Source organism: Anser brachyrhynchus (genome assembly GCF_964034855.1).
Source record: "Anser brachyrhynchus genome assembly, chromosome: 3".
Classification (NCBI taxonomy): domain Eukaryota; kingdom Metazoa; phylum Chordata; class Aves; order Anseriformes; family Anatidae; genus Anser; species Anser brachyrhynchus.
Genome location: NC_137696.1, coordinates 9,487,767 through 9,504,603, shown reverse-complemented (window position 1 = coordinate 9,504,603; position 16,837 = coordinate 9,487,767). Strand labels below are relative to the sequence as shown.

Below are 16,837 nucleotides of genomic sequence, written 5' to 3'. Positions count from 1 at the left end.
TTAAATCACAACCGTGGCAAGTCATGTGTCAGTATTTCTCTACACCAAGTGAGCTCATGTAAGTGCACACAGAGACGTTCTTACCCACGCAGGTGTGGTTGTTGGACGCTAGCTGGAAACCAGCGTTGCACTGGCAATAATAGGAGCCAGGAGTGTTCACACATCGGTGGTGACAGTATGGAGGCAGGGTGCATTCGTCTATATCTGAGTAATGAAAAGAGAAATTAGCTCAAATGGCATCTTGGAAGTTCAGTGCTGCTGTCTTGTCCAAAGAAACTGTAAAGTTAACTGAACTTAACTAAAAGCAGAAAAAAGCTTATGTGGGGTAGATGTTGCTTCCATGGATATTGTTAGGAGTGCTATACCCTTTTCTTTAACTTGTGTAAAAAATCTTTTATGCAGATTGTTTTCCGGCCACTGAGATCAATACATATGCTAATTTTACTTTTTAGTCCGTTCCACTGTAGTCCTTAGTTTTACTTTGCATAGGCAAAACCCAAGATGTTTGGTTCTGCTTTTCAGCCAGAAGATGATCTGTCTCATGGTCAGACTTAAGGCTGACCAACAGGGTGACTGTAACTTGCACTTCATTTAACCAAAACATCACATGCAGCACGCTTAGCTTATACTAAATCTTTTCAGCTCTGTTAGGACAAGTCCAAATTTTCCCTGTGAGGACAGAAGATTAGTGGCCCTGAAAAGGAAACAGATGGCTGTGCTTCCACAGGGATCCCCCAGAAACTGGCTGGGTTTCCTGGGGGCTGCTGTCCCTCCTGCGTGCCTTTGGATACAGCAGCACCAGCACCTTCTGGCTGCGCTCTGGTGCTGAGGAAGGCGAGCAGCCTGGCTGGAGCTGTGCTATCTCAGGCGGTATTAACTTTCCCCAGACTCTCCCTGCAGATTAGCCCTGGTTGTGAGGTGGAGCAGACTGCCTTTCCAAGTTTCAGCATTCCTAATGTGCACTGGAGCAGGGTTTTCACCTGCAATCCACACAAAATGTGCAACAGCCCTCCCCCCACACACACACTTTTTTTTTACCTCTGCATTTTAAAAGGCATCCTTACATTCTGGAGGAGATACTGCCTGTTTGTCTGCAATTTTTTTAAGCTATGCTGCAACGCTGATTGTGCATGTATGTGCAGCAGTTGTCTTTAGTTGTGGCCTGCTTGGTCGTGGTAGAGAAATCCGTGCTGTGTTCTGTACATGTACACAATGTGAGATTTCAAAGGCTCAACGCTCAGACAAATAATACCAGTTTTCACTGGAACAAAGAAAGGCACTTCCCATATCCATGCCAGATCTTGAGTTTCCTACCTCCAGCTGTTTCCACCATAGATGTGTTTAAAAAGAGGCCAAGATTTTTTATTTTTTATGACGAGGAAAGTTTGTTTTAATATCAAGTGAAAAAATAATTGTTACAAGTTAACTCTTTTTCTGTCAATTTTGAAGTCACTTTTTGGAGCTAAACTTAGTGAAGTGTTTTGGATGGGTTTGAATGAAAAGGCTTACGCTGGAAAAACTCCTGGCTATCCGTACAGTAGTGATTATTGCTGTAACTCTTCCGTTGCAGGGAAATTCTGAAGCAGAAATTGAATATATTAGGAGGCACAGCAGACCTCTTGCATCCTTGACTTTACAGGACCAAGCTCTTAAAAGTTGCTGTTTAAAAACCTGGTTATACAATATAGGCATATAAGCAATGCTTTACTTTTTAAGCTTTGTATTTATGCATGTAAATGCTTACAGGATCAGACTCTAATTCAGTGGGAGTTCTCCTTGCAGTATTAGGCTTTTGTGCACATCAGCTCCAAGCATATCCAAGGGCTGAGTGTAATCTAATCAATTCTGCCAAATCTTCTGTTTGAACTAATGCTGGAAGACAACTCATTCTGTCTTCAATCCTATGTTTCAGAAAAGACTAATTTTTTGATAGGTGAACAAGCAATTTCTTTACAATTTTTTTTTTTAAAAAAATCAAAGAAATGGTTAGTATATTTTGATAAAAAAAAAAATGAATTGTTAAAAATGAGTCCTTTTCTTCCTCCAACTTGAAGCCAAAAAGGTCTGGAAAAATTTTATTCAAATTTGAGAGAAACATTTCCTCCCATATGGAGAACCTCTATCAAGATCTGGTCCCAAGAATGTTTTCTGGCAAAGTTGTTAAAAATAAATAAAAAAAAAAAAATCCCCAAAGACAGTGTTTATTCTGAAATGCTGACAGTATGAAGTGTAGCGATGTACTGGTAATTTAGGTCAGTGTGTAATATGTAACACAGGTGTTATTCTTGGTTTTGACCTAAATAAGAGAAGGGAAATCTTGCTTTCCTGACCTCTTCATGTGTGGATTTAGATGCATAACTGTATTCACATGGAGATAGAAGGGTGTATCATACTGCTTCTTTTGAGAGCTGTAAGATGTCTAGCAGGGCTTTCAGGTAGTAGCCTGGGTCTTGACATTAAAAGTGCTACTGCACAGCAGTAATACAGTGTTCTACAAAATTAGATAAAACATGTTTAAAAATAAATATATCAGTGACCTGTCAAAGCTATTCCTATGCCTGCATTCCCAAATGAGTCATCCTACTCTTGCACAGAGAACATGTTTTTCTGAGAACAACAACGAAAAAGCTTTTCTACTAGGCTGCATAAAATCAGTCTTGTGCTTAGAAGAGGTTGTCTTGAATGTCACCTGATGATGTATACATTTGATTCTCCTACTTCATAATTGTTTTCAATATCCCTGACAAACCTAAGGCTTAAGACTGGAGTGCCTATAAAACCATTTTATCCATTGAAATTGTGATTAAAGAGGTGCTAAAGGCTGAAGAAAGACTGCAGGAACAGAGTAATGGCACTTTCACATTATGTCCCCAAATGAGGATGGAATAGGAAAGATGCAGTGTTTATGCTGCACTTGGATTTAATTTATTGCTATACTTGTATAGGTCCCAAAGGTGCCGACAGTTGATTTTGGCCCAAGGAATAAAGCATAGTGGTTTATAAGTTGCAAATATCATATACCTGCATTCAGAGTTTCCATCTCTTTCATTTCTACTCATAAAACCGAGACTGAAACAGACTGTGCAAGGGGGCTCTGCAGAGCAGGGATTAGGTCTGTGTGAAGGTAGGGCTTTGTCCTGCAGATCTGGATTCAAATCTCACTGAGGTCAGTGGAAAGACACATTTTACTTCGCTGCTATAGAAGACTTCTGACTGTATCTGGGACATTAGGCAATACCCCAATACAAATAATAAACACAGTGGTAACTAGTAAGAAAATTAATCTTGTGAAGTTCAACTCTGTGTTGATTATACTTAAAATAGTTTCTAGTTACATGCTTTAGTGATTAATTATTGTGATAAAGCAATTATTCCATTCCATTTTAAAAATAAACAGCTATTGTACAGTATACATACCCATGCATTTTGTTATAAAAGTTTGCAACTTCAGGTAATGAAAGAAAATAATTTAGTCTAAAGCAAGACTTACCAACGCATTGCTCCCCTCGTTTCTGATACCCTGGAGGACACTGGCAGCTGAAGGACCCTCTTAGATTGACACATACTTGGTCAGCTCTACAATTATGGGTTCCCGTTGCACATTCATCTATATCTTTATAAAAAGAGCAAATGCACTATTAGTCATAGAACTTACTTAGAGTTACCTGTTGAAATGTTTTCCCTATTTTCAGGCTACTTACAAATGAAGGCAGCAAATTTGAAATACACTCAAGAAGTAATCTCAAAGCTTATTCCATTTGCAGGATATAAAATGTTATCAGATTTCTATTAGCTTTTAACTGCATTTGAAAACGTATCAGATACGGTTATTCTAAATAATCACATTTATTTGTCAAATACCATTATTATTTGTACTTATCATTATAAAACTTTTCATAGATGTCTTGCAGCTTTATGCTACTTAAATCATTTAACTTTTTTTTTTCCCGTGCTGATTGTTCGTTCCATGCTGAATTACTCTGGAAAACTTCAGCAAAAGTAGTTCATCTGTTTCTCAGGAATGAGATGACTTTTTAATATTAGCACAACAAAATATTTCTAAGACTGATCCTTTTGCATGGTTCCCGTACCCCATACTTTGGAGAGGGACTTGGAACTTGGTGTGTGGTGGCCTTCTCATCAGGAAGAGATCTGCCTGTTGTCATTCCCATGAAAATTCTCCTAATTCAGTCAATCTGTTAAAGTATTTGGAAATAGTGTACATCTGCTTGTATTTTAGCAGTACAGCTAAAAATGCAAAGACTGGACCGATACTTTTCTGTGTAATTCAGGTAGCTTTTCATTCACACTAAATGCAGGCTTATACAAGTATAAAAACATCTTGATTTTGCCTATTCATTAGAAAATGCTGGAAGTACTTAAATATAATTAAAGTGCATGTGCTGACAAATAACTTGCTTAAAATGGAATTGCAATTTGTTTTCTCATCCGAACATCCAAAACGTTAGAGAGCTTTTTATTGTAACCTGACACAGTACAGTGAAAGGACTTTTTAATTTTGGCATTCTACACAATTTGGAGACTCTAGGCTGAATAAACAAATTCCTTAAAACTTATGATCTCTAGTTTACAAATCTCAGCTGACCTCTCTATTTGTATAGGCACTTGGGACGTTAGAACATCACCAGTGGCAGATTCTGGGTGGTGCTTTGGAAAAAATGATGGATTCTTTCACATAGCAAATGAAAACAATTTTGACCACAAGATTCAATAAAAAATAAACCATCAACAGTTTGAACTGATTCTCAATGTTTGTCCTTCCTCAAATGCCCAAATATTTTACATACATTTTCTTTATCTGACAGGAAAAATAAAGTCCTTTTATGTTAGCCTGCTCTTTGCATTTCTGCATAGTAACAGTCCTAAAGCTGCTGTGCTGCTGCAGGACTTGCTGACCGCATTGTTCTGCAGTGACAGCTGAAAAGCACATTCTCAGGTGTAGAGATTTTCAGGGACTAGATCTGGCTGCCTCATACCAGCCTGACACATCATTAAAAGCTTGAGCCAAAGCACAGTGGAGTCAATGCAAGTCTTTGCAGGGACTTCGCTGGGCTTTGCATGTACTACTTTCTGCAGAAGCTGAAAATAAAAGGGCTATAATGCTCATACAGTTGAAATTCATTTTTAAGTATGCACGCTGTTGCGGATTGTACAGAGCAGAAAATTGGATCCATAGCAACTTCATATATGAGTGAACTTAACATAAGCTAGCTTTTAAGGTGGGTTAGTTACAATACATTAAGATGTTGTGTAGTCACTTGCATCCGCGGCTTGATTTCCATTTAGTTTATTTTTCTATGGAATAATAAGCTACTCAGCTAAAACAAAACAAGCTAGATTGACTTATGCACTCAGGATCTTTGATTTCTTTCCGAATGGTAAGTTCAGTTTGAAAGAAAAACAATTGTTCTAAACTCCTGTTTGCCTGCTAGCCGCCTCCTTACTCGGAAACTCTCGGTGGACTTGATGCTATGGCCACGAAGGTCCGTGTTTATAGGAACAGCCTTTTCATGAGGCTTGTGTCAAGGAGCCCTTTAGGGCTCTCCCAAGCTTCTTACTCCAGTTAGGGTCCTGAACTGGACTGCAACTCAGCTGTGGCTGTCTATGTATGTCCTGTCTGCCTTCTACATGTCATGAAAATGCAGATCAGTATGTGGAATATGCTTGGTGGATTTTATCCGTGCTTTTACTGTGCGCTGTCATGGTACTTTTTGCTATTTTGGCTGTTTTTCTTGGATGGCTTTTTTTGAGATAGTTCCTAGGCTTGTTAGGGAAAGAGGTACGTGGGGGAAAAAGTATTGATGGGAGCCCTTTGAGAATGCCAGTCCTCTTGTTTTGTGGCATTACCTGCATCTTCCCTGAACTGCCTAAGGTGGGAAGTAAAGGCGGACAGGAGAGGAGCCTCTGGCCTTCGCTGGGGAAGGGCAGCAGCCTGGCCTGCTTGGAGCACTTCTGTTCACATCTGTGCTAAGGACTTGCTAATATGAAGGGAAGGCTAATGGCCTGAGGATTGTGTGTCAAGGAAAATACTGTGGGAGGAGAACAACAGGCAGCTATGCTAGGAGGGCTTCAGTGCTGGAACATTCAGTTCTGAAATCTCTAGTATTGCAATAATTACAGCCATGTCTACTATTGTGATTGATACAAGGGTGAGGAAGCGAGTGGAAGATTTCAGTGCTGAAAGTGATGCCAAATGTGAGTTGTATTGGTGTGATACCAGAAGCAGCCCAGCCCTTGTGTAAGGAAAGAAGCATTGGTGGATTTTGCAATGTGATGTTGCTGCACAGATCTCTGCATCTATGCTCTTAGTGAGGCCCAAAGAAATATTAAGCTGCTTGGCACACATCAATGTGACCTTAATCATCCTCCACTAGAGAAACATTTTTTTTTCTAATTGTCCTGAAAGTTATTCAAGCAATGGAGTAGTGGAAATCATCGAAGGAGGCAACATCAATGCTTGGGATGAGATAGATCAGCACCATTTTTCTCAGGGGTGTTATTTACTAATAGACACAAACACATGCTTTTTCCCCCCATATAAAGTAGCATAATGTTGCACTGGCATTGCCAATATTGACCTGGGACTTGCACTTATGTGTTTGTTCACGGTTCTTGAGTAGGTAGACTGCCTACATGCAGTTGTTTAGAGCCTCACTGAGCTCTAATCTGAAGCTTTCAGATTGTTTTCTCACTTATGTCCCCACTGTATGAAAATTGGTAACTCCAAGGTCGCCTTTTCATAATTTTAAGAGCTTGTTTTTCCAGTTTATATCAGTTTTCCAATCTGTTAGATTCCTAGCTTATTTATCACAAGTTGCACAGTGCCCTCTGATCCTGACAGGGATCTGGAAGCTGCGTCAATTCCTACTTTAATCTGTATCAAATGCAATAAATACTGGGATGAAACAGTGATTACACAAAGCATGTGTTTTTCCTTAAATCTTACCATCTCATTCCATTTGATCTTCCTTGACAAAATCCCTGGATTTAAATGTGAAAAGTAAATGAGCATATTGGGAAGCCATCCTTTTGGTTTCCACCTATTGCAAACACCCATGACCAGATTGATTTGACGTGTGCGAAGGCATAGCAAGCTGGGGCAAGGCTGTGATAGAAACTCCTATAGGAACATCACAGAGCTCACCAGCTTTAATCCTAAGAGCAAGATAAATTTGTTTGACCTTTCCTCTCTAGCATGAATGTTTAATAATGTGTGTACGTGCATGTGTGTTTATAATAATTAAAAAAATTAAAACAAGACACTCCACTGCACACACTTGTCTCTCTGGGGAGAGGGTGAGAGAACAGACGTGACAGATGTTTGTCATGTTGCTTAATGCACTACTGGAAAGCACTCAAGATACCACAGTGATGAGTGCAGTATAAGAAACAGATCTAGAAAGAAAATAATGGGCTTTTACAAGCTCATTCTTGAGCATCTTTCATTTGCATCCTCTTTTCCAAATTTAGTGTCATCATGACAAAGTTTGTTTCTGTGTTCCGGCAACTGATGCTATAGCTGAAGCTTCTATCTCAAGCAAGTACCTTGTAATCTCTACCTTGAAAACACTTTCAACTCTTTCCTTGACACCTCTATATAAATATCATTTCTACATATTACACATCTGCTCACCCAGGTAGGCAATTTAAATTACATTGGTAACCTGTAATGAAAATGATCTTCTCTTAGCATCCTTCTTTCTTTATTTCTTTGTATTTTCTAATCTCAACTAATCTTTTAAAAGTTTGTGCTGTTCAGTATGGATAAACAAGAGCTGTAGGTTTGTATTAAATTGTTGAAGAACTTGGTTGGTATTTGATCATCGATGCAGGCAACATATGAAATATAGATGAACTCTTAAACTCAGTGTATCTAAGATGTTGCTCAAATAATAGATAACTACCCTGCTATTGATGCTGTGACCAGTTGACATTTGCTTACATAAAAGACAAATAAAAAAGAGATGTAAAAGGTTGAGTAGCTGAGCTCATGACAGCAAAGAGCGCTGCTCGGCAGCTGAGCTCTCCGTTCTCTCTGACCAACCGTGCCTGAACAAACACCACAACTAGGGCTTCTCCTCTCAACTTCACTGGTTGCTTCTCAAGTATGAAAATCCAGGGGCCTTTAAGGGAAGCTATCATGAGACAGATGTTGCTTTGAGCCTATGAGTTCTAATATGAGCTTTAATGTAAATGTGTATTTTGTGATAGAGGTTTAATTCATTCTCTTGCATGTCAAAACACTGTAAAGCGAATCTTTACATCTCTGGTTAGCCAGGCTACCTGGCCTGACCTCGGTGGAGTCAAGATGCATTCAGTAGTGACTAAAGCCATTTTATTCCTGGACAGTTGTTCTCCGGACAGTCATAGCCTCTGTAGTTGAACAATTTCCTTTGAAATAACTTGGGTGTCTCTATCAATCCTTTTGCAGATCTTACGTATTTGAAAATTGAGCTGGGTTATCTTCAGCATCTTGATCATTGTAATAATTGAACTCAGATAATTACATAGCCTTTCTGTAGGCCACCTGAGAGTGAACTGGTGTTATGGGGATGTCTTTTTACTTTAAATAGTTATAAATTTTAAAAATATTTATTACATTGGTATTGGGATTGAGTGCTTGAATCTCCCTATGTTGCTTATGGGTGTTACATCCAGAATACTACCCTGATAGAAGGTTACAGTTTCAAAATCAAGTATTTGGGAGATTAGAAAGTTCAGAATTTGGATTCTCTGAACAGTTGTAATTTAGAATCCCTTATATATAAGCATTATGACAGTCTTTGTATGCATCTTGCAGGCTTGTTCTCAGCCAAACCTTACTGTTCCCCAAATAAGTTAGTTGGTACAGTACTCCATCCTTGAGGAACACTGCGAGAGTGCAGGAATTGCAATGATTGATGTTGCATAAAAAACTTAAGTTAATCTAAAGAGTTGGAGTCAGTAGAGAAAGGGGAAAGGGACATTACAGTTAAGGAGACTGGTCTCTCAGTAAGGCACACTGCTCTTTCAGAAATGTTTATGGAAGTCATTGACTGTACTTTGGTAAATATCGCCATCAGACCCCCATGACTCATCCTAATATAAATAGTGCCTTTTGCAATAATCTCCAGGCTCTTTGAGAAGGTGCATTTTAGAAGACTTTCATATTGATAACCATCTGCTCATTAAGATGACACTGATTTCCAGAAGTTACTGTTTGAAGTTTCCACAGAAAAAAATGTGAGAACCACGGAGGGGTACAGATCTTGCTCTTATATTCCTTCAAAATATAAACCAACTTGCATTTCATAGTTTTAATTCCACAAGCCTCACTAATAGCTATACCCAGTGATTCCCTCATTTTCCAAAAATGTACCCACACTCCCTCTTGAAGTGATTTACACAATTATGTCCTTCCATTGCTGACTTTGGCAGCTTGCTCTATATTTCAACCACTAGTTGTGTACAAAAATTTTGCTTGACCTGCTTTTAGCTATAGCTTTCTCTAAATCTAGTGTATGGTTCCCTGCTTTAGAGTTAGTTAGCTTTTCTACTTCTTCCCTGCAATCCATTCTGTCAGGCTCTTATCTACATCCATAAAATTCTTTCCTAGTCTCTTTCTGAGCTACAAACCTGGCTTGATTCCCTTCATGCTGTGACTCATTTTTCCCAAACCCCCTGACTCATGCTGCTTGCTCACTTATGCAACAGCTTAATCTCCGTGATTTTTTTCATATCATTATGAGAAATACATAAATCCATGGGATGCATTTCATCAGTGCTTCAAACTTTTGTAGAAAAAATCCAGTCCACATCTATCCTTTGATTTAAGCCACTTAAATATTTTCTCTTCTATCTTGTACCTGCATGTTGTGCTCAGAGCTGGAGACCTGTATTCTTAACTAGCTCAAATATGTTTTACTCTTGGGACTGGGGTGCTTGGCTTCTTGCTGCTCACTGGCTCTCAATGTACTGCAACTGACTACATCATCTTCATGCTCTCCTTGTTTGTATAGTCATCTCCTCAAGCCAGTCAGATAATGTTTGTGGGTCGCTTTCTCTGTTCTGGTCTGTAGCAATCTTGTAAGCAGAATATTCCACCAGATCAAAAAGACACCTCTCTAATGACCTGATGGGATCCAAATTCTTCTGTCCTTGCTGAGCAGTGCCAGCGAACCAGCTCCTGAATGGTTTGTGCAAATCAAAACCCAGAATAACTCCACCAATGTCAGTGTTGCACTTGTCATTGTCAATGTTTTGAATGTAAATGCTAAATATTTTGGTTAATCAGTTTAAATTTTCTGAGCTCTCAGTGTGAGTGAGAGCAGAAAATGACTCAGTCTATTTTTCTAATAGCTACATCTGAACTGAAAACATCGCCTCCCACGGAAGCAATGGCACCAGTGAGTCTGATATCAGACATAAAACGATCTCCACAGCATTGCAGGTATCTTGGACAACTTACTTAGCTTCAGGCTTCTGTAATTCCTTTCACTTTGTCCCTTTCATTAGCTTTCTTTCTCTGCCTGTTAGATGTTTTATGAGTATTTCTCAGAAATAACCAGGTGAGAGTAAAATATTTGAAGAAATTAGAGTACTACAGTTCTTCCATTAGCATAGGCTTACTTTATTTTACCAAATTAAGTATTCGGTCCCTTATTTATGTTTCTTATATTGTTCTTGCAACTGAAGCCAAGCTCACTGCTATGTCGTTTCCTGGATCCTCCCTGATCCTTTCTTACACATAGGAACAACATTAGCAACCTCCAAATTCCCTGGTTCCCTCCCCAGCCTTAGCAAGCTATCAACAATTTCTGTCAAAGGCTTTTCTATTTCCCTTGCTACTTCCTTCAACATTTGGGATGTTATTCATCTGGGCTGGATGCCCAGACAACTTTTAACTCATTGGTGTTGGGAGGCTGTGTTCTGTGGTGGTAAATACCAGCAGAAAATTTGTTACATAACATCAGGTGAGTAGGTACCAAGAGACCAAATATTTGGAGGAATTTCTCACTTCTGGAGTGGCAGAACCTGTTAATAGCAGAGACCTGCGCTGTAACAGTGCACTCACTATCCACCGGTGTCATGAGGTAGCGTCTATAATTCTGTATAACACCGTAGCAGCCCATAAACTCCCTTCTTATTGCTGTTTTTTCTCTTCCCTTTTAAATTTTCCTTTGGCCCTTTCATGTTAAGTATATTGGACCGATTGCCCTGGTAACGAGCTTTCACAGTTGAGCGAAGGTAACCTGCACAAATGTTTGTTTGCACAAGAAAAACATATGCAGGAGCCAAGACCTACATTTAAGCAAATATGTGAAGTAGAATGTTTAAATTAAAATGATTTTCATGAAAAATGGTGTAACTTCTTTTGGTAAGCCGAAACATTCCCTCTCATAAATTTGTGCGTATAGCAAAGTGTGCTCCTTGTAGATTTGTCTTTTAGTACTCCTGGACACCATGGCATAACAGACTAGAGCTAATGCAAAGTATTAATGTAGAAAATGTGGTGTGTGTGTGTGTGTGTGGAGGAAATCTAATGCAGTGCAACTTCATAGTTCCTTGCATGATTTCTACATTTGGGCTGAAAAAGTGCTAGCAACTACTATGAATTTGGGAAAGTTACCCAACCACAGTGACTTCATGAATATGAAGGTACAGGAAAAGCATCCTTCCTCTATTTACTCAACAGAGTTAACAAAGGATCAAGCTGTAATAATCAAGTCTGGACTGCAGTACTTTGTCACAATTATGTATTGTCTTTGGTATGTCCAAACTGAATTGACTTATCACATAGAATAGCTAAATAAAGGAGTGAGCCATAGCTTTCAGCGCTAGAACATCTCCCAGATGTTTGTTTGGGAGTGGCAGGCAGCTGAAAAAAAAATAAATGAATGAAGCTTTGAATTGATGCATTACTTCCTTTCTTCTCCACTTTGCCTCCATCTGTGGTGCTAGCTTCCTTCTCTAGAAGAGTATGCCAGGCAGTCTGTAAATTGCAGTGCAAAAGGTAAACTGCTTTTGATTCTGAGATTACTTTTGACTACGGTCAAGACTGAGATGCTATATGCAACTGAACACGTTTTTTTCTATCCTTAAGAAAGTATTTAAATTATCACATTCAGGACAACACTTCAGTGGTAACAAGATAAGGGTGTTCAACCTGAATCAGTGCCCAAACATATTCTGCTCATATGTCTTCTGCACGGTAGCTGTCCATGCTGGAAATGGTATGGGAAGTTGAAAAGCCTAGGACTGTACTGTGACTTAAACAACTCCTGCCCTGGGCTGGATACTTCTCCAGGCCCCTGCCAGTACAAGCCATGTCTCAACAAAACCTGTAGGAATGTGTTCTGCTAAAAAGATATACTTTGTTATCCAACCACAAACATACTAAATTAAATGAATGCTACATGTAAAACATCATTCAAGTAATAGTAATTAAAGTGATTGTTATAATTAAAAGTAGTATGGTTAATGTGACAACATTAGTCTCATACAAGGCCATAAAAAAAAAACTATTGCCAAGAGACAACAGGTTTTTCTATCCATGGTACTTCAACCTATATTCATAAAAATAAGAACCACAGGTGTAACATACGTCTGTGTTTAAAACTTCTCAAAGGGAAGAGCACTTTTTTCTTCAATAGAACAAAATGTTAATTATTACTCTCCCTGCTCATTAAAAAGGCAGATATTCAATGTTTTTGATCTATATGTATTTACAACTTGTATTTTTTGCTTATTTCTAATGGGGCCATAAATGGGGGCATGCTTGCTTTCAAGTTACAATCCAATAATTCAGTGCAATGCATCTGCAAGTCTCAGAGTGCTTCAAAATGTGAGTTGTCATAATGGTAAACCTTTTTTGATTTACATTGCAATAGCTTATTTTTACTTTCAGTAGAGTATTTCCTGCTGTTGCTTTCTTGTGATTTTGTGCTAGAGGTCTAACAACTTGTGCTTTTTGGTTCATGCCTGCCTAAGTGAGGATCACCCACCCATGATGACCAATACACTTGGACTATACTCAAAAACAACAAGGGTGGATTAAACTATTCCATTATTGCAGATGAAAGAGTTCTCCCCGACATCTGGCATATCATCTTCAAAACTGATATGGAACATTTCCATAAATTCAGCTTAACATTGTTTTTGTGAGTGTTCCAAAGTATTTTTAACATGAAGAAATAGCATGCAAACTAATTTCCTATTTGAAAAGTAAATGTCTTGTTCTTATTCTTTAATTCATCCAGTTATTAAAAAAGAAAAAAAAAAGAAAGAAAAAGATGTTCACTTAACTTGAAGCATACTGTTTTGTTTATTCAAGTTAATGGAAAAGCTAGTCAGTGTTTGATGTAAAGCTGCCCCCTTGCTTGAAAGAAAACCAAACAACTGGTTATGAATTATGAATATCTCCTAATAGTTTCCAGAATTATCTGAAGGACGTATTTTTTTTCTTAATTACATACACTTAAAAGTTCCAAGTTCCCTATTCATTTCCATTTTGTTTATTTCTCTCCTTGGAAACCTCATAAGCATTTTCCTTTAGCTAGGCTTGACTGAACAAAATATTACTGCTACAACCTGTAATATTAGGGAAATAAAGGCCTGAAAGCTTATTGTGGTTTTTAATTAGGAAGTTGAAGAATTGCTTATTAAATCTGTGCAAGCCCTTTCACAGCACTTACAGTGGTAGCTGCTGGGTCCCTGCAAAGGAAAACACTAAGATCCTACCCAAAAAGTGTACTTCAGAGCACACTTTGAACCCCAGCTGTTTTCTGTGTGGCCTCAGAATATCAGTTCCTGCAAAAATCCTCCTTTCTTTTCATGCTGGCATGTCTTAAATTGTTTTAGTCCTAACCAGACTTGCTCTTGTGAGGAATCAAGCGTCTCCTTACTGTGAGGGAGGCATCTCCTTGTGGGAGTTGCTGGCAAAGGCACCGCAACAGGGGATGCAGTCTGGTGAAAGCCTCATCTGTCTGTGTGATGCTTCCATGGTATGCATGGCCTTCCAACAGAAAAGCAGCTAGTTATCAACAGAACAACATCTAATTAATGCAGCAAGCAAACTGATGCACTGAGCAGGAGTTGTAATATCCAACCCTATTCTGAAATACAATAGCCTGATTTTTTTGGTTGTATGGACATAGCTCATGAACCCACACCTGCCCTTTGCTCATGTAAGAAAAAGTGGCCTTAAAATATAAGGGATTTAAGATAAAAGATAAGGAACTGAAGATATTTGATAGAAGGGATGAATTTTATCAATAACATCTTACTCTCCTTCTGCCTTTGCAGGGTGAATGAGCTGTTTTAGGAACTGTAGTCCTCAAGTTGAGAACATTTAAGTTCAAGTCGAGTTCAATAGCAACTATCAGAAGGAGAAGGCTTATCTAAATGATATTGTTTTTAGCACTAATCATCCTATCTGTTGGCAGTACCAACACTCTGCAATCTCCACAGCTCCCTACGTAAATAAGCAGATTCCTGATGCTGTTCCAACTTCAGAAATGCCTTTGAAAGCACTATTTAGTTATGAATTTTTCCTACATGTGTTTCTTTTAGTGTTGCTGTATGCACTCACAGATGCTCTGTTTTGGAGAAACGTATCCAAAACTTAGCTATTTTTAAAGTATAAGCAAAGGCCACTGGCCTGTATTTTACCTTCTCATGAAATCAAAATGAAATGGTTAAAAGAAATTCACTTCCATGCCTTCTCTAACTTTTGAGTGATAGAATAATAAAAGCAAATTATGGAAATAGTACTTAAAAAAGACACATCCCTTGATTTGGTCCAAAATATACTCTAGGGAAGGGAGGGGATTGGAAGAGCTTGGATAGAAAAACACAATGTTCAGGTTGCACAGTTCAAGTGAAGTGAAATGGATGTGCAGAAGTTAAGATTGCTGTGACAATGTGAATTTGACTATGCTACAAACAAGCAGTATTATATAGTATTGATCTAACAAAAACACCAGGAACCGTCTCTTGTACATTTCTGTCTGCCTTGCCTTAAGAACCTCACATTTGCATTAGGTGGCTCTCCATTTAAATTTAAGTGGAAAATCCAATTTTTCATCTAATTCTTAACATGAAGAAGGCTTAAAATGAAGTTTAAAAATCCTCAGTTTGAAAGAGAACATACATGAGATGAAGCCAAGCAGGATCAAAAGAGGGAAAGGCAGCAGGGAAAGAGAAACTTACTCTTTGAAGGTAAAAGAAAATAAAAGGCAGAATGAATATTTATGAAGAAAAATGAACATAAAAGTTAAAGATGCATCATGATATGGGGGACTAAGTGGAAGCTAAAGAAAAGAATGGGGAAGGAGCAAGGCACATAGATAAGAGCCCCACTAATGCAGCTGTTTTTCACTTACAGAAGTAGTGTTTATTAAACACTATTATAATTCAAGACCAGCAGTGTGATCTGGTTTGATGACCAAGGTGCTTCCATGCTCACTTTCTGACCGGAGAGCTGGTAAGTACCTGTCAATGTCTGTCTGTTTTGCTGCCATTTTTCCAATTCAAAGTATAACTTGAGCTGTCAGAAGAATGACGAGATAGGAAGCGCTGAGATAGTACGTGTAGTGCAGCAGAATGTGTTCTGCTGGGCTTGTACGTGGCTGGGATGTAGTGAGAGCAGGATGGGAGCTCAAGGGCAACTGCTGTGGGCAGAGCGGGGCCAGACAAGAAGGGTGCCTGAAATGATGCTGGAGGGCATGTAGTCTACTGAAGGCTGGAAGTTGGAGTGGTGCTTGGGAAGTATTTGTTGTTCTTTTAGGATTTTTTGTCAGGTTTTTGAAACTGAGAATTATTATTATTTTTGGATCTGAGCTAAGATTTTTCTGGGGTTTAGCCACATTTTTTCTGTGTTTGGGAACAAAAAAGAAAAAAGACGCTGAAAAATACTTTGTTCTTTCAATGAGCCAGTAATAAATAAAAACTAACATTTCCCAAGGAAACTTCTGTTTTTTAGAGAGCTATTTTTTCTTCCAAATTACTTTGCATTAAAATTGCGATCAACTCTGCTCACAGGCTAGGGATCTGACTGCCCAGCCGTCTTTGCACAATCAAATAGAAGTAGCAACTGGGACAGCTTTTCCCTTTTCTTTTTTTTCTGGTCCTTGGCTGGGAAGTTGCCTCGGAATAGATGCTGTGCTACCATAATCCTGGCACTTTCACTGACAATGAGATTTCGGCAGTGTTTCCTAGCATAAGCAGAGTATTCCTGAAGTCTGTTCACAGGGCTGTCGGGATGGTGAAATGCAGCAACCTTCTTTTGTTTGCCTGAGCATGTGATTTCTTTTTTATACCTTGTGATCTTCACAGATTTCTGGCGAAGCTTAAAAGGTTAGTTGGAAGAGGGAGTGGCTACCATTTGTTTAGAAAATAAATAGAAAAAAGTAGGCCAAATACCAGTAAAGTTCCAGTTTTCAAATATTAAACTAACACACAACATTGCTGGCCTGGAAAGGTCAGATGAAGTGGGAGAAAGGATGTATTTAGAGTGATTGCCAGGCAGGACGTGGGATCTCTCACTGACTTGGCAGTAGATACTTCAGCTCTATTTGCTATTAGTGCTGTTTCTAATGCTCTATATTTGCTAACTTCTTCAGTTTGACAAGATCCATGCTTTATTTTCCAGTATTTACATGGTATTAAGCAAGTGTGTAAATCCATTCAGAGAGTAACCAGGGCCTACACAGCCCCCCCCCCCCCCCCCCCCCCCTTTTTTTTTCTGCTGGTTGGTAGACAGGATGCTCAAAAACTGGGGAAAATGGAAGTTTTGAGGGGTTTTGCCTTGAGGTGTGCTATCAGAAAACAAAGCTAT

At 38.8% G+C, this 16,837-nt stretch overlaps 2 protein-coding genes across 6 annotated transcripts in view; one reads left to right on the top strand and one right to left on the bottom strand.

The window, feature by feature from the left end:
- The window catches only part of EFEMP1 (EGF containing fibulin extracellular matrix protein 1), a 48,894-nt gene that overhangs the window by 9,276 nt on the left and 22,781 nt on the right, over positions 1–16,837 (bottom strand). For both annotated transcript variants that reach the window (XM_080587537.1, XM_080587538.1), the window contains exons 5-6: positions 3,491–3,613; positions 85–204 (exon numbers count right to left, since the gene is read on the bottom strand). In XM_080587537.1, the coding sequence (XP_080443663.1) occupies positions 85–204; positions 3,491–3,613 (243 nt within the window). The remainder of the gene's footprint in view (positions 1–84; positions 205–3,490; positions 3,614–16,837) is intronic.
- Positions 3,656–16,837, top strand: part of CCDC85A (coiled-coil domain containing 85A) — a 231,256-nt gene continuing 218,074 nt past the window's right edge. For 2 of the 4 annotated variants that reach the window (XM_080587518.1, XM_080587530.1), the window contains exon 1: positions 3,656–15,484. The gene's annotated coding sequence lies outside the window, so the exon portion shown is untranslated. The remainder of the gene's footprint in view (positions 15,485–16,837) is intronic. The other 2 variants (XM_080587533.1, XM_080587531.1) reach the window with 2 other exon arrangements.